Raw genomic sequence first — 20,462 nt, forward strand, 5'->3', positions numbered from 1 at the left:
AAAACAATGCTAGGAGGTAGCTATCCCGAAGATGAGGAAAACACATTGTGAGATAGGGCAAAGCCCAAAGCCACCCTGTGAGATAGGGGAAGCATCAGAGAGTGACCCTAGATCTTCTGTCTCCTAATAAGGAAGTATAGGGTCATGGTCAAGGGGGTGAGTTTAAGAGTCTGATATACATGGATTCAAGTCCCTGTTCTGCCACTAACTAGCTCTAAATTTTGGCTAAATCAATGTGACAGGATCACTGTAACGACTACATGATATTTTTTAAAATGCTTATTCCGGTGTCTGACATATAGTAAAGACTCAGCAAGTGGGAAAACTTATTCCTATCTCGAAAGAAAGGCATGCCACTGACAGTATCCTGAGTATAAAAAGGCAAAGATGAAAAGGAATCAATGACCCTTTTAAGCTAATATTCCATGAGTCTATAAAAAAATGCTCTTAATGTGAAAGGAAAGAAAGCCAGGAGAAATGGGATACATCTGTCAACCAAGTTTTTTTTAATGGAGTTACTAACTGGTGACTAAATATAAAAAGGATGAACAATAACAATGATTGGGTAAAATAAATGGATCACAGCATCAAGGAATGTGGATAAAATTAGCTCCAAGATCCTAAACGCAGACGTGAAAAATATTTGAGGATCATTTCAAGGTCAACAACCAAAATAAAAACCAATCGCTATGGAAGCAAAAGGCAAGCCTGATTTTTCAAGTGAGAATCTAGTACATTACAAAATAAAATTCAACTCTTTCTGCATATCAGCACCCCTGAGAGAGAATGTTTGCAGAAGGGAAAAGAAAATTACACGTTTCCCAGGAATACAGGAGTTTAAATTTGAAGGTCAATTTATAGGATCCTTTATTAATGGACCTTCCTACAATGGAGGAAATGAATTAGTTTATCTTTCAGGCAAAGGAGACAGAAGCCAACAAAAAGAAAAAGTGATGCATTGTATTCAGTAAAGGTCCCCAAAGGTCAAATTCGGTAGCATAGTGGCAATCATCAAAAAATAAAAAAGGCTCATAATCACACATATTGTATGGAATTAAATTGAATTAACTGAAGAAACAAGGTAGGAAGATGTTTTTCTAGGGGGAAGTGCTTTTAAAAATCAATTTGCTCTAAGACTCCAAACAAAATAGTTCTCATGGGCTTACTGAATCTTAAATCCTACTAGCTATAAGGAATACAGGGTGGCTTCTTTTCAGACTCCTCTATACTAAATAGTGCACAAACTACAAGAAGATTTCTCTCCTTTCCCCTATCCCCTATTCCACCACTGGTGAATGACATTGTGAATGAACGCTGGTGAGCACCTACTAGGCTCAGCATATCTACCTGACCCTCAGGCTCAGGTGTGAAAGAGGAATTCTACTGGCACCCAAATGGGAGCATTGAGGGGTAAGTGCTCTTCACAAAAAACCTGGGGAAACTTCTCTGCACTCAAAAATGATAAAATAAAAAACAATCACCAGGGGCCTCTGATAAGTTCTACAAAACATTGGGAGAGGACTATTGATTTATTGACAGAAGCGTTTCATGATTTTAGTAAGGCACAAGGGAACATGACGTCTACAAAACAAAACAGGCTATGAAAAGAAAAAAACAAGCCAGTGCAGGAAATTAAAGGAAAATAAAAACCACTATGAAAATTCATGTTAAAGGCAGTAACTAGCAGACTTGACAGAGCTAGAGTAAGACATTTCAACTTGAGAAATATGTCTAGAGTATCAAAAAATGCATAAGCTGTTGAAATATTAAAATACTTCCATAATGGCTGGTAATAGTCCCCTCCACCCTCAGCAGTCAGGCCCTTGCGGGACTTCCAGATGCTGCACCGAAGTACAGCATGGAGCTTCCAAACTCTGCTCCAGCACTAAGGCTGGTGGCTGGTGTTTGTTTTAACTGTCCTGTGCAATGTTGGCTGTCAAACCAATTGTTAAATATTTTGAATATCATCCTTTGGCTCTAACCCAAGAGTAAAAGGTATTACCAGTCAAAAAGGAGAAAAGAACAAAAGTAATAACAAAAATAATAACTGAAGGAAAGTTTCTGGATTAAAAAATAAATCCTGGATCTAAAAAAAAAAAGTAAATAAAGCACATGACATCTCAGGCAAAATAATGAAAAGACTGAATTTAGGAGCCAGATTCATTGTCTAAAACAAAAAGATTGGATTGAATTGGGCCTAATCCCACATATGTGAAAGGATGTTCTGGTTTGTTGTTCAGTTTTTTTCAGTTCTGTTTGATTTTTCTTAAAGCAAAGTCAGAGACCAAATGACTAGCTAGGTGTAGTGGACACTGCGGTGGGCTCCCCCTTCGGAACCCAGAGATTCATTCTCCTACCTGCTGACTGCTGATGCCTCAGAGCTACCTCCCTCTCCAGGAACTGCCCTAAGCCAAAGGGAGGCTCCTTGCCCAAGGACACGGCCCCCCTCAGCCAACATCCAAGGACTGGTCAATACAAAGGCCTGGTCCTCATGCCTAAATTCGGGATAACTCGGAAGGGTCATCTGGAGCTCATTTGTGGGATCGACTGAGGCTTCTGCTATAACTGCGTCACAGCTCATTCTGCCCACTGTTGCTTCTCTCACTCTCTCATTGGTATCGTTCCCAAAAGTACCCACCAAAAACCTTCTGCACACAGCACTCCCAATGTCTGTTTCCAGAGAGCCCAATCTGAGACACTAGGTCATGGCTCTACTGAGACCTGAGAGGCAGGAGGACAGAAAAAACTAAACGCATCCGCCCACTGACTAGGATCTGAGATATCACCAACATCACCAAGATACAGGAGCCCTCAGACACCATAAGATCTCATTTTGGACTGAAGGATCATGGGGTCCAGGGAAAGACAACCAATAAACTCTTAAATGGTAACGTCAGGAAGTGAAATTCAAATCTTTTCCATACGACATGAATCTGGAAAAAATTTTCAAAAAAAAAAAAAGAAAGAAAGGAAATCTAAAGCTAAGAAAGCAGTTAAATAAAAGCTGACAATCATAACATGATTTCACTACAGTAAAAATTAACTTTATGGAAGTTTTACATAAAATGTTTCAAAAGAGAAGGGAAGTCATCAAACTCATTTTAGGAGGCTAAAACTGGATGAGATATTAATATGCGAACCTTACGTAGGAACATATGTGCAAAAATTCTCAAAGCAGCTTGTTTTTATGAGGCTCCCTTTCACTAATGAAAAATAAGACAGTAAGTAAAATACGCATATTGAACTATAGGTTTTATGGGTGACAAAAATAACAAAGAGTTATATATGGATCCTAGCAATGTTTCTTTGGAAAGAATTGTAAAACAGAAAAGCTCAGGCAATTCAAATTTAAAAAACAGGATAAAAATATACAAAGTTTGAAAAGACATAAAACTACCAAGGAAAAAGAGAGAACACCATGCATATCCTGTTAATAAACCTGAAATTCTCCATTAATTAGACTATGTTCAGAAAAAAATGATCAAAATCAGCTCAGCAAATAAAATGAAAAGTGAATTGCATCACCAAGTTCGGAAGAAACTGAAAAGGTTGTCAAATTATTACTCCCTCAAAAAGTTCAGAGCCTAGAAGATTTTATTATGAATCTACCTAAACCTTGCAATGATCAGATAATTCCATGCAATAGACACTCATTTCACAATATTACTACTACTTCTGCTATTACTACTACTACCACTAGCAGCTAATACTTCGGCCACTGATGCATTTATTCCTCATAATAATCCAGTGATATGGGTACTATTAAGAAACTGAGGAACAGAGAAGTTAAATACTTTTCCCAAAGCCAGCCACACAGCTAGTACTGGTGGAGCTGAGAAGAGAATGAAGGCCGTGCTCCTAACCACCATTCACAAAGAAAGGCTGAAGCCTTTGATTAAGAACCCGATATACCCTGATGACAAAAGCTTCGTAAATTAAATGTTTTTCTTCCTTTCTAAATGACCAGAAACATTATAGCACTTATTACGTGCCAAGCACTGTCCTAAGCAAGTTACAAATGTTACTGTACTCAATCCCCATAACATCTGTGGGAGGGAGTTACCATCATCAACCTTCTGGACAGAGAAGGAAACAAGCACTGAAAGGTATTCCATGAAATGTCCAAGATTACACAGCTAGCAGGAGGTAGATCAGGGATGCAAACCCTGGCCATCTGAAGGGTTTGTATGTGGTGCAAGACTGAACACCATAAAACATGCTGAGGACAGCAGAGAATATAACTTTTAAATTAACCATAAATTACTGCTTTATGACAATCAGATATGGAAATCAAAGCATCACTTATGGAATAGGTAGGTCATTATAGGCAAACAGTCCTTAGGTGCCATTCTACAATCTTATAAACAGTCTAAACCAAATAAAGCACATGAGAAGCAAAGTCCCCAGGGACAATCATTAAAATCATAATCGGGACAACATTTTCTTATAAAAAATAAATAATAATTATAACACTATGCATAAATCTATACTATGAGTAACAGTCATTACGACTTCATTGTTCAGTTAAACCACTGTAATATCTATTCAGCAAAGATGTAAGACAAATTACTTTCTCCAGTACAACTTAAAACTTTTGTTCAAGCAATTTCCTTTTCATTTTGTGGTATTAGATTAAGACCATATTAGTTCTATTGGAATTTCAACACATTCTGAGATGAGTCTGAAACATATGAAGCAAATGATATCAACAATATCAAAAAAATTTACAAGGACCAAATAGAATGCCTTATCCAAACTTTATATACAATATTGTACAGATATGTGAAAGAGACTGTAAATACAGGTCACAGATGGATCCATATCATTGTGAAGTATACACCAAATTTATCCTGAACAATAAACTTTTATTGCCTGTGGTAACAGAACCAACCAAATGAAGTTTATCTTTAATATATAAAAGGGACTGTTACATTCCAGTTAAGTTTTGATTGTTGAGTATTAATAGTAATACCCATCAATACCCATCAATAATACCCATCAATAATATGAGATTATTATGGGTACCTGTGGCTTCATGTGATGTCCTCATTTCACTCTCTGTTCTCTCTTCAAAGTCTTCTTTGACATCATCAGCATGCTGGTCTCTGAGAAAAGATAGGTGTTTTAATATTTTGTAATAGAAACGTTTAAAGAAATGGGAAAGTGGGGGTGGGTGGTAGTGGTGGGATGAACTGGGAGACTGGGATTGACATATATACACTAATATGTATAAAACAGATAATAAGAACCTGATGTACATAAAAAAATAAAATAAAAATTGAAGTACAAAAAAAAAGGGAATGGCTCAAAACTGCACCTCAGCAACTTTTTTTTTTAATTTAAAAACAAATGATACCATTAAAATGTTAGAAAGGATTTTCAGTTTTACTAAGAAGCAATTAATATTAAAAACACCTATAGGGACTTCCCTGGTGGCGCAGTGGTTGAGAGTCCGCCTGCTGATGCAGGGGACATGGGTTCGTGCCCCGGTCCCAGAAGATCCCACGTGCCGCGGAGCGGCTGGGATCGTGACCCATGGCCACTGAGCCTGCGCGTCCGGAGCCTGTGCTCCGCAGCGGGAGAGGCCACAACAGTGAGAGGCCCGTGTAATGCAAAAAAAGAAAAAAATAAAAAAAAATTTTAAATAAAATAAAATTAAAACACCTATAAATGTTCATTTTCTCATTATCAATTTTCATTTACTGTTCAGAAAGATTTTAAAGCTAAGAATGGTATTAAGGTTAACTATTCTGGAAAATGTGGCTACTGAACAGTTCAACTTCAAATTGGGACATGTATTCATGAGGAATTTTACTTGTACTGTATGATAAGACTACAATTTTAAGTAGGAAAATGGTTTTAAAGTCCATACCATTTAATCAAGTCACTATATACTACTCAGCTCCAGAATTTGAGATTGAGGCTGAGATTGCCCAGGAGAATCAAACTCAATTCTAGGAAGCTTTTCCTGGCTTAATCAGGTCAAATTGATAGGCTGAACTGATTCCACCTCTTTCTCACCAGGAATGAACTAATGCTAATCTAACCATGCCAAGAATACTCTAAAGTGGAATGGACCCATTCCAATCCTAATTCAGAGCTTTACCCTGAAGTCAGTGACAAAAATGGCTTTAAAGGAAACCAGGCACAGGCTACTTATATTTTCTTTAAAACTAAACTTCAGGGATTTAAAATTTTTAACCTAATGTATTCCGTTCTCAGGGTTAAAAATAAATCCTTTATAATACTCTATAATACTCTGTACTTATGATGTTCTGTTGTTTCAAATGCTGTTACCTTTACAAATATATCCTTAGTTTCTTGAAGACTCAGACCACACTTCTGTTCAGTGTTAAGAAAAGGGATAATACCTTTGAAACCAAATATCCCAACAAAATATAAAGGAGTTCTACAGTCTTGATTACCAAGGCACTAATTTACTCCCTTTTTGTACCAATAATAATTTAACACAATGATGCCAACACGGTAAGCATGAGATAAATAAAATGTTCACTAGTTCTTAGAAAGATCATTTCCAGGGACACATGAAATTTCACTGGAATCTGAGCTCCCTGGCTTACTTCATACTAAAAACAACTTATCACAACTGTTGAAGAATACTTGCTTATCTGAGAATGGGAAGAATCACTGTTATTATGCAATAAAAATTTTTTTCCAAGAGAAATCAATTAATTACTATGGAGGCTCTTACTCCATAGAAAGTGGGGAGATGGAGGTAGAGTGAAAATAAGAAAATTGCTGATAACTGGAGAAAGGACACTAGTTGAAGTGATAGTAGAAAACCGTCTTCTCTGTAAAAACAGTGTTGAAGTTAGACTTGGTAATTACAACATGTTAAAAATCAGCTTATTATGCTAAAATCAGCTTATGTGATCTTCTGAACTTGTTTCATATTAAACTGGAAATAATAACCTTTGAGCCCACAAATCTATCCCAGTAAGTACTGTGGCCACTGAAATAAGTGGTTTGTGGATGGCTATATTAATAGTTATTAGAAACAATCACACATTAGAGTGACCTAACTTAAAATTGGCATTTTTCAGAGTCAAAGAAAATAAATTCCCAATTAATTACTGTAGATTGCCTAAAAGCTTTAATGAATGGTTAAAAAAAAAAAAAAAACCCCAAACAAAAAACCAAACTGAGCCCAAAGGCTAAAATTCTGTCTTAGAATTTTCTGTATATTTCATTTTTCATGATTGAAATTGTCCACTGATAATTAACAGTTACATGTTTGTGGTTTCAATAATGCATATTATGTTTTCCTTTAAAGTAAACTTTAGTAAACTAAAGCTGTAAGACCTAAGTATGAGGAAAGTTCTTCTGTATTCTTATGCCCAAATACAATGCCAATGACTTATTTTATGAAATGTAGGAAAAGAATCATTTTCTAGGAGGGAACAGAGATAGAAAAGGAAAATAAGATGATTGACCCCAAAAGTTTCTTCATCCTAAATGTGCCATAATCCATCGCTGAAGAGAAGCAAAAGAGAAGCTTTCTGCTTGTATATTCGTGTTCCTTCATTATAGAAGCGTGTTCAGCTCTTACCTTCCTTACTTTAACTCGTGATATTTCATTAAATTTAACCCATATAACTTGGGAATATATACATATGGATATTTATCTTCACTGAAAAACAATTCCAATGCAGGACTCCACAAGAAATGTTCACTGAATGTTTTATTTCCAATTAATAAGTTGATTTTGCTAACTCCTTAAAATTAAAAGTGACTAAGCCCCTTTGGGTTCTGATGCTTCCTTTAGCTAGAGGGTTGGCAGGGTGGGGTCAATATGAATAGTCTGTTAGAAGGGGTATTACGAAACAGATGGATGAACAGAACCCCTGAAGGAAATAGAATCCTGACCAAGCACATCCAGAAATGTGGAAACAGTATTAATAAGAAGTAATAATAAGAAAACAATATACTTAAGAACATATTATGCACCAAAGATTGGCCGAGTTCTTTACATGTCCATTATTTCATAACAATCACTGGAAGAAGGTTCTGTTGTTATATCCACTGAAACTTAAAGAGGTTAATCCCAAATTTTCAGGGCAAGTATAGCACCAGGTCTTACTGACACCAAAATCTATAATTAGATTTAATTATTATTTGTTTTTTTACCCTTGTGTTTTTCCAGAATACAGTACATATCCTTGTTACATGCAGTTAAAGGGAATTGGCCTTCTGGTGTCATAATCTTATTTTCAAACCGTCTTTTACTGATAAGGTCAGGAATGAGGAATCTGACTCACTAATATTCTTACTTGTTTTATATTTTATTTAAAATAAAAGTCACTTTCTCAACTGGGCAACCAATATTTCTCTCACCTATAAGGTTAGAAATTTCACTGCTAATTCTCACTGAATAGGTACTGTGATTAATTTCTTTCTCTGTGCAAAAATGAAATGCTTTATCTAGGATATCGACTTCCCAAGCAAAAAGTTATTCTAGCTGCACAGTCTTCCAATTATAAACAAAACACGTTTATATCACAATGTCAAAACTCTGTGATAATATTGTAACACACTCTGGAACAGAGTGCAAGATATGCTTGTTGACAGATTTTTTTTTTTTTAATGACAACCAAAAATATTTTTGTCGTATTTTAATATGACAAATTTCCTCTACTTTAAAACTCCTTTACCTTCTCCTCTTGATCGACATTTTTCATTACCAACAATTTTGTTCAGGAAGGGAATACAAGCTGATTAGACACAGGGGGGTGTATCGTAACATGGAGAAAGCAGCCCAGCAGCGGTGACGCTGATGGTCTTTGAAAGTGAATAGTCCTGGCTCAAATTTCGGCTCTGCTACTTACAAGTTCTATATGACCTTCAGCAAGTTACTGAACTTCCCTAACCCTCAGCTGCATCTTCCTGTAAAACAAGGATAATAAATCCTTTACCTCACAGGCTTTTTGAGGACTGAATAAAACGATATATAGGAAGTGCTTAGCATACAGCCAGACACACGAGTAGGAGCATGATAAATGGAAGCTATTACTGTTTAAGAATTACTCATATTTTAGGATAAAATTATCTACTGACACCTATTTTCTTTAAGCAAGCTGTTTCCCTCAAGTTTTAAAACAGCCTTTAGGGTAATGGTTATGAGCCAGCCTACAGTCAGACTGCCCAGGTTGCTACTTACTAGCTGTGTAACCTGTAACCGAGAGAGGTCTGTCTGCTGAATGGGGATGTAATAATAGCGCCTACCCCACATAGGCATTATGAGGGTTAAATGATCTAACATAGCTAAAAGCACCTAGAAGAGTGTCTGGAACACAGCAATTTCTCTTGGGATTTTAGAATTTTCAACAACCAATTTATTTCAGCATTTCTTTAGCCTGAATTGAAATATGATCATAACTAAAATCTTACTCAACAATACTCTTTAGGCTTTTAATTGAGACAGTGGAATACACTCAAATGGAAAAATGTTTTCCTTTTGAGTCAGCATTCTCTTCTTCTGTGTAATTATGTGCCATGCTTTAGATGTCTTACTATCTTACTCAAATGAGATTTGTGGTAAATATTAGTGAAACAAACATTAGAAGAGTAAATACATAATAACAGGATCACATTTGAATGCCAACAGCTGTTTCTTCAATTTTCATTTAAAAACAATCCCTAGCCCGTTATGTTTCAATCAGTCATCAGTTTGTTAAAAATAATATTGAAACAATATGAAACAATTATTTTGCTTCAATTCAGGGATTTCAGCCAGCTCTCTGACTCCAGCATGAGTTTGGCTTGGCTCGTACCTTAAAACCTCCCCGTCCTTCTCTTTCCAGAAGAGCTTATTCTAGTCTCACAGGGGCTTTGTCAGAGCTGCACTCCCCAGGAACAAGTGGGGACACAGTGAATGTACAGAGAGCTATAAAAAATGTAGGGTTTCCTATTTTGAATGTTAAAATGATGTCTCTTTGCATGCCCCCAGCATTTTGAAAAAAAAATTCTGGGCTGAGGTCACTCACAGGTAAAAAATCAGAGAATGGGAATCTCAAGGTTGTATGTTAGAGGTACTGTAAAAGAGAACCTGAATTGTCTCCAAAATGCCCCCTACAAATAAAGAGAAGACTGTGCTTTATGGCTTCAGGATAAGGAGGTCACCATCTTCAAAGGGATTCAGAAAAGATGGCAAATAGAACCAGTGCAATTAAAACTTCCATGTCTACAGGTAACATTCGAATAAAGAGTTTTTATAATTAAATCCCTTTTGAGACTATACGTGAACAATAGTTTTAATAGAGCTTTCATAAACACAGCCCAGGAGAGATAAGCACAGTTTACTATTTATCTAATGACTACAAATAAAACATTTTGATTAATAAGGCTATTAAATTAAAATTTAGCATAAGGAACATATGTTAGTGAAGAAAGGGATATAATGAATAAGTAAATAATAGTGGATGTTATCAAGATGCCAAGGAAACTCCCCAGTAAAATGAATTCATCAATTAATTAATCAGTTCTCTTATAAAATGAAAAGCCCTAACCAATAAGGTGAGATCTGGGACATAAAGATCACGTAGCATAAGAAGAGCAGGACTGCACTGCTTTCACGCTGCTGTCATAGGAAAAAGAACAGATATCATTGCTTTTCTACAATTTATAAAAGAGTCTCCTGAGTCAAGAATAAGTGCTATTCAAGGAGAGAAAATCAGACTCTGTTACAATATTGTTCTAACAACTTCCCAGGCATCAACAGTAACACAGTCATCTCTTCCTTACACTCTGAATGGTTGCCTTGTGTCACAGCCGTTGGCATCAGGACTGTGAGTGTTTTAACCAAAACCCAGCTTCTCCCTGGTGCACACAAACAACTACATAGATTTGACTCAGATTCCCAAGAACTGGAATATTTGAAAATTTCCACAGCTCCTAATCCATATCTGGCAGCCCATCAACAAAAGGGGGAAAGAGGCTTTACAATAGGCAGGGAATGACCAATCATTAAAGGAACTTTCTGACTCATCAACATCAAGCCCTCAGGACCAGAAAACCTTAGGAAGCAAAACAAAGTTTCTGAAGAGTCCTAATTAACTTTTGCAATCTTTTAGAACTTCTGGCTCTAAATTAATTTTATACTACTAGATTTTACAGTTTTGCAAATAAAGAAATGTATATATGCTTATAGTTCCATATTTTATGTTAGCCTGTATTCCCATCTGTTTCTCAGGGCCCTTCTCATGGGTACAGATGGGCAAATCTAATTCATCCTAAATATATGAATTAGATTGAAGCTGCAATTCCTGTAACTGCTCCATGTAATTCTGAGAGTACAAACACTAGACCTACAACTTGAGAAGCTGTAGGTTTTAATGGCCTATAAAGAACTGAATTGAATTTTTTCATTGGATATAGGTTAGTAATTACCTTTGTCTTGCAAGGTAATATAAGCATTAGCAGGTATTTTAAAAATGCTTTATTGTACTTCTGTGGTTATCCCTAAGCAGGCATAAACAACATGGAACCTTAAAACATTATGTGGTTTTTAATAGCGATAGCACCTAATTTAGAAACACAATTACAAGCACCTGTAGAATATATTTCATGAGAATAAGACTACGTGGGATAGACGCTGATGTTCTCTATTTGGTAACACATTGTGAACTATTACTCCGCAGAAGGGTCTTTATATTCAGTAATGATTCTCAAGGCCTGGTTTATAGATCACTTGCATCCAATCACCTGGAGATGCTTGTTAAAAATGAACTGGGGTGCAGCTTACATTTTCTGAATCAGTATCTCTGGAGATGGTACCTCCAAGGTTGGATTTTAACAAGCATCTGATGCTTCTGATGCAAAATAAAGTTTGAAACCCACAGGTTTTATTCAGATATACAGAGAAAAATAAACTTTCTTTTACTCAGCTGTAGACACATAGAGACTTAAGGTTATTGGTCCCCAGGAAAAGCTCCTCCACTGATGGGCAGAGCCCAGACTAACCATCTTGCTGCCAGCAGCACGGCAAGGGCAGAGATGAGATGCTGCTCTCCCAAGTGAGAACATCTCACTGAAAGCTCTAGATGCGACACAGACATTTCTTATGCATCTGATGAATGAATGGATAACTGGGAGAGGATTACATCCTCACATTTCTATCTAAATACACACTGGGAATGCATTCATCAGCTGACCACCCATCTGACAAGTCTCTGTAGGAAAATAGACCCAAACATTCAGCACACCCACAAAAGGACTCAAGGTAGAGCCCTCTTTATTTTTTTTTTTTTGCGGTACGCGGGCCTCTCACTGTTGTGGCCTCTCAACCACTGCGCCACCAGGGAAGCCCTCTACTAGGCTGTTTTTAAACTTAATGCTTCAGCCACCTTGGTCCTCAAACATTCTTTTCTCTCTACCTCGAACCCCCATTCCTACACTTTTCTAGCGAGTCTCTTACCTCTCAGGCTTCAGGTTAACTCCCGTTTCCTTAGGGAAGCTTTTCTGATCCTCCAGACTGTGGGTCAGATTCCTAATTATTATGTGCTTTTGTGTCACACATCCCAACACAATTGACACTTCTGTGTAAATACTTTCTCTGAGTCAGTGTACTTTGCTCGATGATAAGCTCCATGAGGGCAGAGGCCACGTCTTCTGTGATTCTGAGACGCCCTCAGCACCAAGCACACTACCTGGCACTCAGTGAGGTTGGAAGGCCACCATGAATCATCCACCAGCCTTCAAAGGAGATGTTATCAGTCACATAACCTAAGAGGCAGCTGCTTCATAACCTTCTTTTTATTCCAGTAAAACTTCCTACTTTCTCAACTTTGTAAAATCCCCACACTGGATATCTAAGAGGTAAATCCCCCAAACACATACCTACACTTGTATAAATTAGGGCAGTGTTTCCCAAACTGTTGTTTAACTACCTGCCCACGTAGAAAATGGTACTGCGGAAATGACCACATTTGTATGACACAGAGGGCTGCCTCTGGCTGTCAAGAGCTGGGGCCACAGGTGACAGTATCTCAGAGCACTGGTACCCAAGGGTCAGGGCATCCTAGCTGGGAAGCTCTGCCCCACATTAAGAGGGCTCTAGGGCTTCCCTGGTGGCGCAGTGGTTGAGAGTCTGCCTGCCGATGCAGGGGACACGGGTTCGTGCCCCGGTCCGGGAAGATCCCACATGCTGCGGAGCGGCTGGGCCCGTGAGCCATGGCCGCTGAGCCTGCGCATCCGGAGCCTGTGCTCCGCGGCGGGAGAGGCCACAGCAGTGAGAGGCCTGCGTACCGCGAAAAAAAAAAAAAAAACAGCCTAGTAGAGAAAAAGCTGGAGAGTTCGGCAGGGGCCAGTTAACACTGGTTTTGTAGGCCATGTTCAGAATTAGGGTCTTAATTCCAAGGGTAATGGGAAGTCGTGGAAAATTTTAAGCAGGAAGATATACTCCCAAGTGAATTTTTAAAATGCAGACTCCTAGGCTCTAGCCTGAAAGATTCTGGCGGCCTGGGCTGGGCCCTGTAATCTGAATTTTAGAGATCTCAGGGAATCAGACGTGGAGTCAGGTTTGGGAAGCATTGCTATGGAACACTGGTTGTCCATGGGTCTATCCCAAGCAGGTGGCCTGTGAACTGGCCCTTAAAATACCATTTATGGTATGAAAAGGACATACATATTCCTTGCATTGTTCATTTATCTGGCCCCATTATGTCTGCTCCTGGATCACAAGCAACGCCAGCATACTTCATTCTGGGGACCGGCTAGCATTTGAAATGGGTGAATGGGCTGGTGCAGCAGACATTGTCAGGGCTTGGCCCGTATGTCCTAGCCACACGCTACCCCTTCAGTGCACAGCAGCCGACTCCTACCTACCTCTCACCTGCTCTGCCTTCCCACAGGATTTACTGGGGCTCTGACTGCTCTGCCTGCTGTGTGGCAGGGTACGTGCTGGGGAAATTAACTCATCCTTCCTCCCCTGTAGGCCTAGCTCCGTGACCGAAGAGGAACTCGTGTTTTAGAATAGCTCAGCTCCCTCATCCCTATGGTGGGAAAACCTGAGATGTGTGTTTTACACAGCCTCCCACAGTGCCCCCAGCAGGGCTGTGTTCCCGCTGTCCACAGTGGTAGCTGGTGTGACAATGAAGCTTTTACTGGTGCCCCCAGCAGGGCTGTGTTCCCTCTGTCCACAGTGGTAGCTGGGGTGACAATGAAGCTTTTACTGGCTGCCTTTCCTTCCCGGTCTCACCTCTCCACTCCCCTAGTGGCGTTTTCCTCACCTCTCAAGTAAACCACTTGCCATCAAATCTCTGTCTCAAGATCTGCTTCTGGGGGTGCAACTGTCTCTTGCTGTGCCAAATGCCTTTTTTTTTAATTTAAAAGTAGAGTCTGGCAACCAATTTTTAGCAAGTTATTAAGAAGGATGCAAAGAAAATGTGTTAAAACCTGACTGGGAAATTCCATCTACATGAGCAATGATTATGGAAAAAGAGGAGAGACCATAATCTGACATTATGAGAATCATCTTGTTTGAGTACTCTCTACTCAAAGTTTAACCTAGGAATATTAAAAAAAAAATGCACCAGCCTTACTTTGCTCCTCTGAAATAAATATTGTGAAACAAATAAGCAACCTATTCCTCTTGCAACAGCACTAATAAAAACTAACATTTATCGAGGGCTTATTGCTTATCAGTCACTGTTCTCAGAGCTTTGCACAGCTCACGATTTCATTCTTAAGTCCAGGTGAAAGAATGATCAAAAAATGTTATGTTTGCTATACACACTACTACATATAAAATAGATAACTAATAACGACCTACTGTACAGCACAGGGAACTCTACTCAATACTCTGAAATGGCCTATATGGGGAAAGAATCTAAAAAAGAGTGGATCTATGTATAACTAATTCACTTTGCTGTACACCTGAAACTAACACAACATTGTAAATCAACTATACTTCAATAAATTTTTTTTTAATTTTAAAAAGGAAAAATGTAATTAAATATGTTCATACGGATTCACTTAAAGCAAAGAAGCCAGATAACTTCAACTCTATTAATTCTACATTAAATCAACCATCTTCAAGCTGTAAGATGAGGCTTCTTTGTTAACAACCTTTCATTTGTTAACATCTGCTGTGCTGCTACCCCACGATCATTTATATCTAAAACACCACGTATCATTTTGATTGTTGTTGAGAACTAGTGACTGCCTGGAGAAGAAAAAAAATAAAATAATCTGAAGCAAATTTTTAAAAATTTAAAAGAATAAAATCTATATTTAGAAAAGTAAATAAATCGATGTTATTTTGGCTATTTTGGAAATGTTGTTTTTATGCATAATGAAGTGCTTAGATTGAAATATCATGATGTCTGTAATCATTTCTTAAAAATACTTAGCATAAAAAGTAAAGTGAAAAAAAATCTCGGTCAAAAATGTTCACCTTAAAAAGTCTGGGATCATTAAGGGACTGTCTCCTTTATGTTTCCTTCGACAACGTATAACTAATCACATCTCTCCGGTTACTACTAGCCTCCAAATAAATAAATGAATGAGTCAGAATAAATAAATAAAATAAAAATAGTTAACCTGGAAAGTTGAAGACGAGAAGAAATCTGAACAAAGTCTTCAAAACCACGAATAACATAACACTCATTTACCAAATCCTGGTACCCCTGAAGCAATTTAACTTTAACACAAATAAGTGTAAATATTAATTCACAGAGAAGTAATGGCAGGTTAGAATTCACTGAACAAAAGACAGTATGGGCTAAAAATCTATGTAATGTAAAAATTATTTAGATATCAAACGTGTGCCATGGGTTACAATAGAAACGTTAAAGTCTCTAAGACTGTCTCCTTAATGACGGGTGATGACGCGGAGAACCATGCTCACATCCTCACAGAAGACAGATCCCTGGACTCATTAGAGCCACTATAAATGTCACTCTTTTCTAGAGATCAGACTTGTGGTTACCAGAGGCAGGGGATGGGGGAGGGGGAATTGGAGGAAGGCGGTTAAAAGGTACAAACTTCCGGTTATAAAATAAATAAGTCCTAAAGATGTACAGCATGATGACTACAGCTAACACTGCTGGATAGTATATTTGAAAGCTGCTAAAAAGTAGATTCTAAAAGTTCTCATCACAAGGAAAAAAACATTTTTTTCTGGATGTACTTGAGGTGATGGATATTCATTTACTGTGGTAATCATTTCACAATATACATAAGCCAAGTGATTACGTTGTACACCTTAAACTTACACAGTGCTATATGTCAATTATATCTCAATAAAACTGAAAGAAAAAAATTACTCTTTTCTTACAAATATTTCGAGTTAAAAAGGACCGCAAAAGTCACCTAAACCAACTAGGTCTTTCTGCTGTGAGGAAACTGGACCCAGGTATCCAGCCCAGAGCCCAGAAAGTTAGTGAAAAGCCTGTGAGTTGAAACTGCCAGCCCTTCAGAGTATCCTGTTAAAATTGTAAACAACATCTCAGCTTTTGAAATCTAAACTTCAGGGATCCTTACCTCCTTGTGAGTCAATGAACTCTGTTTCTGTAATTATTACTATGTGAATTAGTACTTTATTTGTCTTAAAGTAAATTTCCTCAAGTGATATGCCCTCATTACAGGGCACTGAGTTGGGTATATGAATTTATGTTACATTAGTCATGGTTTTAAGGATTAAAAACAAATCATCAGGGACTTCCCTGGTGGTGCAGTGGTTAAGAATCCGCCTGCCAATGCAGGGGACACGGGTTCAAGCCCTGGTCTGGGAAGATCCCACATGCTGTAAGTTACAGCTCTCCCCAATCCATAGGGCGAAACTGCTTTTCTCTAAGGATTTTGATACTTTAAATGCCATTACTCCAATAACACTGCTGTGAGCTGAGAATAAGACTTTTTAAAAAATTTTTAATTAATCAATTAATTAATTAACTTGGCTGCATTGGGTCTTCACTGCTGCGCGCGGGCTTTTTTCTCCAGTTGCGGCGAGCAGGGGCTACTCTTTGTTGTGATGCATGGGCTTCTCACTGCGGTGGCTTCTCTTGTTGCGGAGCACGGGCTCTAGGGTGCACGGGCTTCAGTAGTTGCAGCACACGGGCTCAGTAGTTGTGGTGCATGGGCTTAGCTGCTCCATGGCATGTGGGATCTTCCCGGACCAGGGATCAAACCCGTGTCCCCTGCATTGGCAGGTGGATTCTTAATCACTGGGCCACCAGGGAAGTCCAGGAATCAGATTTATTAATTCAAATGTTCACTTGGTTCATCCATGAGAACAAAAGTTACAAAATATTAAAATAATCAAAGAACTACATTGTCTTAGATTTTAAAAACTCTCCATAAAAGAAAGCCCCAAAACCTAAGGATCATCTTTGTATTAATGTTTTCTTTTAGTAATATCTTTAGTTAATATAAAGGCAGAGACCATTTACTTAAAACATCAAACAAAACTTGGTTCTTTACCTAATAATCCACGGAGGTTAAAACATTCCAACTCAACTCTACAAGTGATATCAAAACCAAATGACTGGGCATACAGTACAACAAATATCCTAATAATTAAATGAAATAATGTAGATGCAAGTACTTGGCATATAATGAGCACTAAAAAGAAATAACGTCCATTCTTCACAGGGAATCTACCATCTTCTTTGTAAAGGATGCTTTTATACAAATATTGATCCGTTCATTCAGAGTATGAATTGGCATGAAATGAAAAGGGGATTTCCAAACTTCTAACATCAAGCAAGTTCAACTAAAAGATGAACAAGTAATATGATATCCTGCCTGATTTGGACATACTTTTGTAAGTACCATCGGCCTCACGTTAAGTCAGGTGCATTTTCAATAATGTACTAGAAGACATCACTACAGAACATAAATCACCTAAGGAAAAAAAATCTTCCAACTACAGTACTTCTAAATAACACTAATATTACCACTTTAATTACCTGGTTTCAGGAGATGAAGAGATTTCATTTGTGTCTGCCCTTTTACTTCTTGGAAATGATGGACTAGCCGCAGGCATCTCACCACTTAAGCGGTCTGGGAAAATTCGGTCTTTATTCAAATTGATTTCTGAATAGGGACAGGTGGCAGCACTAAAACATTAAAATTTTTAAAAAACGAAAGGAAAGAACACTCTTGTTAGAGCATAATTACTTCTTCCAATTAAAATGACAAGCTAAAAATATAAAATGCAAAAATTTAACTGGATATATATATTTACATAGATTAAATATACAGTATGAAATATTTTATCTTTAAAACATAATTTAAGGGCTTCCCTGGTGGCGCAGTGGTTGAGAATCTGCCTGCCAATGCAGGGGACACAGGTTCGAGCCCTGGTCTGGGAAGATCCCACATGCCACGGAGCAACTAGGCCCGTGAGCCACAATTACTGAGCCTGCGCGTCTGGAGCCCGTGCTCCGCAACAAGAGAGGCCGCGATAGTGAGAGGCCCACGCACCGCAATGAAGAGTGGGTCCCGCTTGCTGCAACTAGAGAAAGCCCTCGCACAGAAATGAAGACCCAACACAGCCAAAAATAAATAAATTAATTAAAACAAACAAACATAATGTAAGTATATTCTGATAGAAAATATGTCTTTGCATTAGATTTTCAAATGCAGTCTTTGGAAGTGTGCAATGGTCACCGAAGGACTCCCTCCTGTGTTGTCCAAGGGCAGGGCCTGTGCATATCTCTAGGAACCATCAGCCCAAGAGAGAAATGCTTAACATAGAAGGGTGGGTGATAGAGGTGGGACAGAGACAGAGTGATTGACAGACGGAGCAGATCCCTTCCTAAAGTGATCTTCCAGGCCCAGGGCCATCACAAACTGTTTAATTTCCTTTATAACAGCTGCTACCCTCCAAAGGAAGGAGGTTCCCCCCATTTCCTGTCTCCAGGCCCATATGTATACCTGATATCCTAGGAAAAAAAAAATCAATCTGTAGCTATTCCCATCCCTAATATGAAAACGGACCAGAAGCCAACTTGGATAATGACCCATCTAGCTCCCTTCCCTTCTATCTGTGACCACTGGTTCGTCTCTCAGATTCCATGGGGGGATCACTCCTGTTATCCAAGCAAAGGGAATCTAGGTCACTAACTGTTAATTCAGCATTAAGTCAGCAGACTCCTGTGCGTGGGCCTCAGCTTTCCAGTCTCAGAAAAACTGGGCAGCCTCTATCTCAATACATAATCAGCCCCTCCAACTAACTCCCTATCTTGCCCCTTGGTTTTTTTTTTTTTTTGCGGTACACTGCCCTCTCACTGTTGTGGCCTCTCCCGTTGTGGAGCACAGGCTCCGGACGCGCAGGCTCAGCGGCCATGGCTCACGGGCCCAGCCGCTCCGTGGCATGTGGGATCCTCCCGGACCGGGGCACGAACCCGTGTCCCCTGCATCGGCAGGCGGACTCTCAACCACTGCGCCACCAGGGAAGCCCTGCCCCTTGGTTTTTAGGAAGCCTCCTGAAATCTGGAAATGATTGGGACTTAGGTAAATTATATTAGTGTCTTGCATATTCTTTTCCTCAGGTTAGGTACTATTTGGAATGTTGATAATCACCTAGGGAAAATTTTTAAACACTGACTTTCTGCCTCTACCAAGAGAATCTGACACATCCTCCTGGGAGGAGAGAAGAGTCTGCAAATGCTCCCAAGTGATTCTGATAATGGTCTATAAAATTTATCACAGATACCTTGTAAGCAAAAGTACAATCTTTATTTTCTTTACTTACATGCTACTTTGATATCTATGCGAAAGAGGAAAGTAAATAACATTTGATCATGTGTTGACATAAATGTGTATAATGTTAACCCAACAATAACAAAAACAAAACCAGTGATATTTATGGAGCATTTACTGTATATAGAACACCATGCTAAAGTATTTTACATTTGCTTTTTACTTAATCTTTACAATAACCCACAAGGAAGGCTTTTCATGTGACAACCTAAGTTTAAAATGGTTAGATAACTTCACTCTTGAATTATTTCATTCATTTGATCGGCAAGTATTTATCAAGTAACTATGATGTGTTAATTACCTTTCCAGCCATGGGAAACACAGTCAAAATGAAAAAGACAAGCTGTCTGCTCTCATGGAGCTGATATTCTAGAAGGGGATGGGCTATACATGATTTACATAAATAAACTGGACAACCCCACATAGTGACAAAAGCCAGAATATAATGTAAGAGAGACTGCGGGGCTGCGAGGCGGGTGGTGAGAAAGGGCCTCTCTGAAGAAGGCATTCCAGGAAATGAGAAGAGTAATACAACACAGGGAAAGCCAGGCATGAGTAAGGGAAAGACAGACCAGCTAGGCTAGAGTGAAGTGATCAAGGGCAGGAGGAGATGGTGTAGAAGCAGGCAGGGAAGTATTATGTAGGTCCTAGCAGGTCATAGTCACCAGTTCATATTTTTATTTTAGGTTCAATTTGTAGCCATTGGAGGACCTTTGAATAAAGAAATGATATGGTTT

The 20,462-nt window shown here is 38.6% G+C and overlaps 1 protein-coding gene across 6 annotated transcripts in view; it reads right to left on the bottom strand.

Annotated features, from left to right (window-relative positions):
* L3MBTL3 (L3MBTL histone methyl-lysine binding protein 3) overlaps nt 1-20,462 on the bottom strand; it is a 116,580-nt gene that overhangs the window by 13,336 nt on the left and 82,782 nt on the right. For all 6 annotated transcript variants that reach the window (XM_024759091.1, XM_024759088.1, XM_024759090.1 and 3 more), the window contains 2 exons: nt 17,928-18,077; nt 5,026-5,105 (listed from right to left, as the gene is read on the bottom strand). In XM_024759091.1, the coding sequence (XP_024614859.1) occupies nt 5,026-5,105; nt 17,928-18,077 (230 nt within the window). The remainder of the gene's footprint in view (nt 1-5,025; nt 5,106-17,927; nt 18,078-20,462) is intronic.

Source organism: Neophocaena asiaeorientalis, unplaced genomic scaffold, assembly GCF_003031525.2.
Source record: "Neophocaena asiaeorientalis asiaeorientalis breed wild unplaced genomic scaffold, Neophocaena_asiaeorientalis_V1.1 scaffold5, whole genome shotgun sequence".
Classification (NCBI taxonomy): domain Eukaryota; kingdom Metazoa; phylum Chordata; class Mammalia; order Artiodactyla; family Phocoenidae; genus Neophocaena; species Neophocaena asiaeorientalis.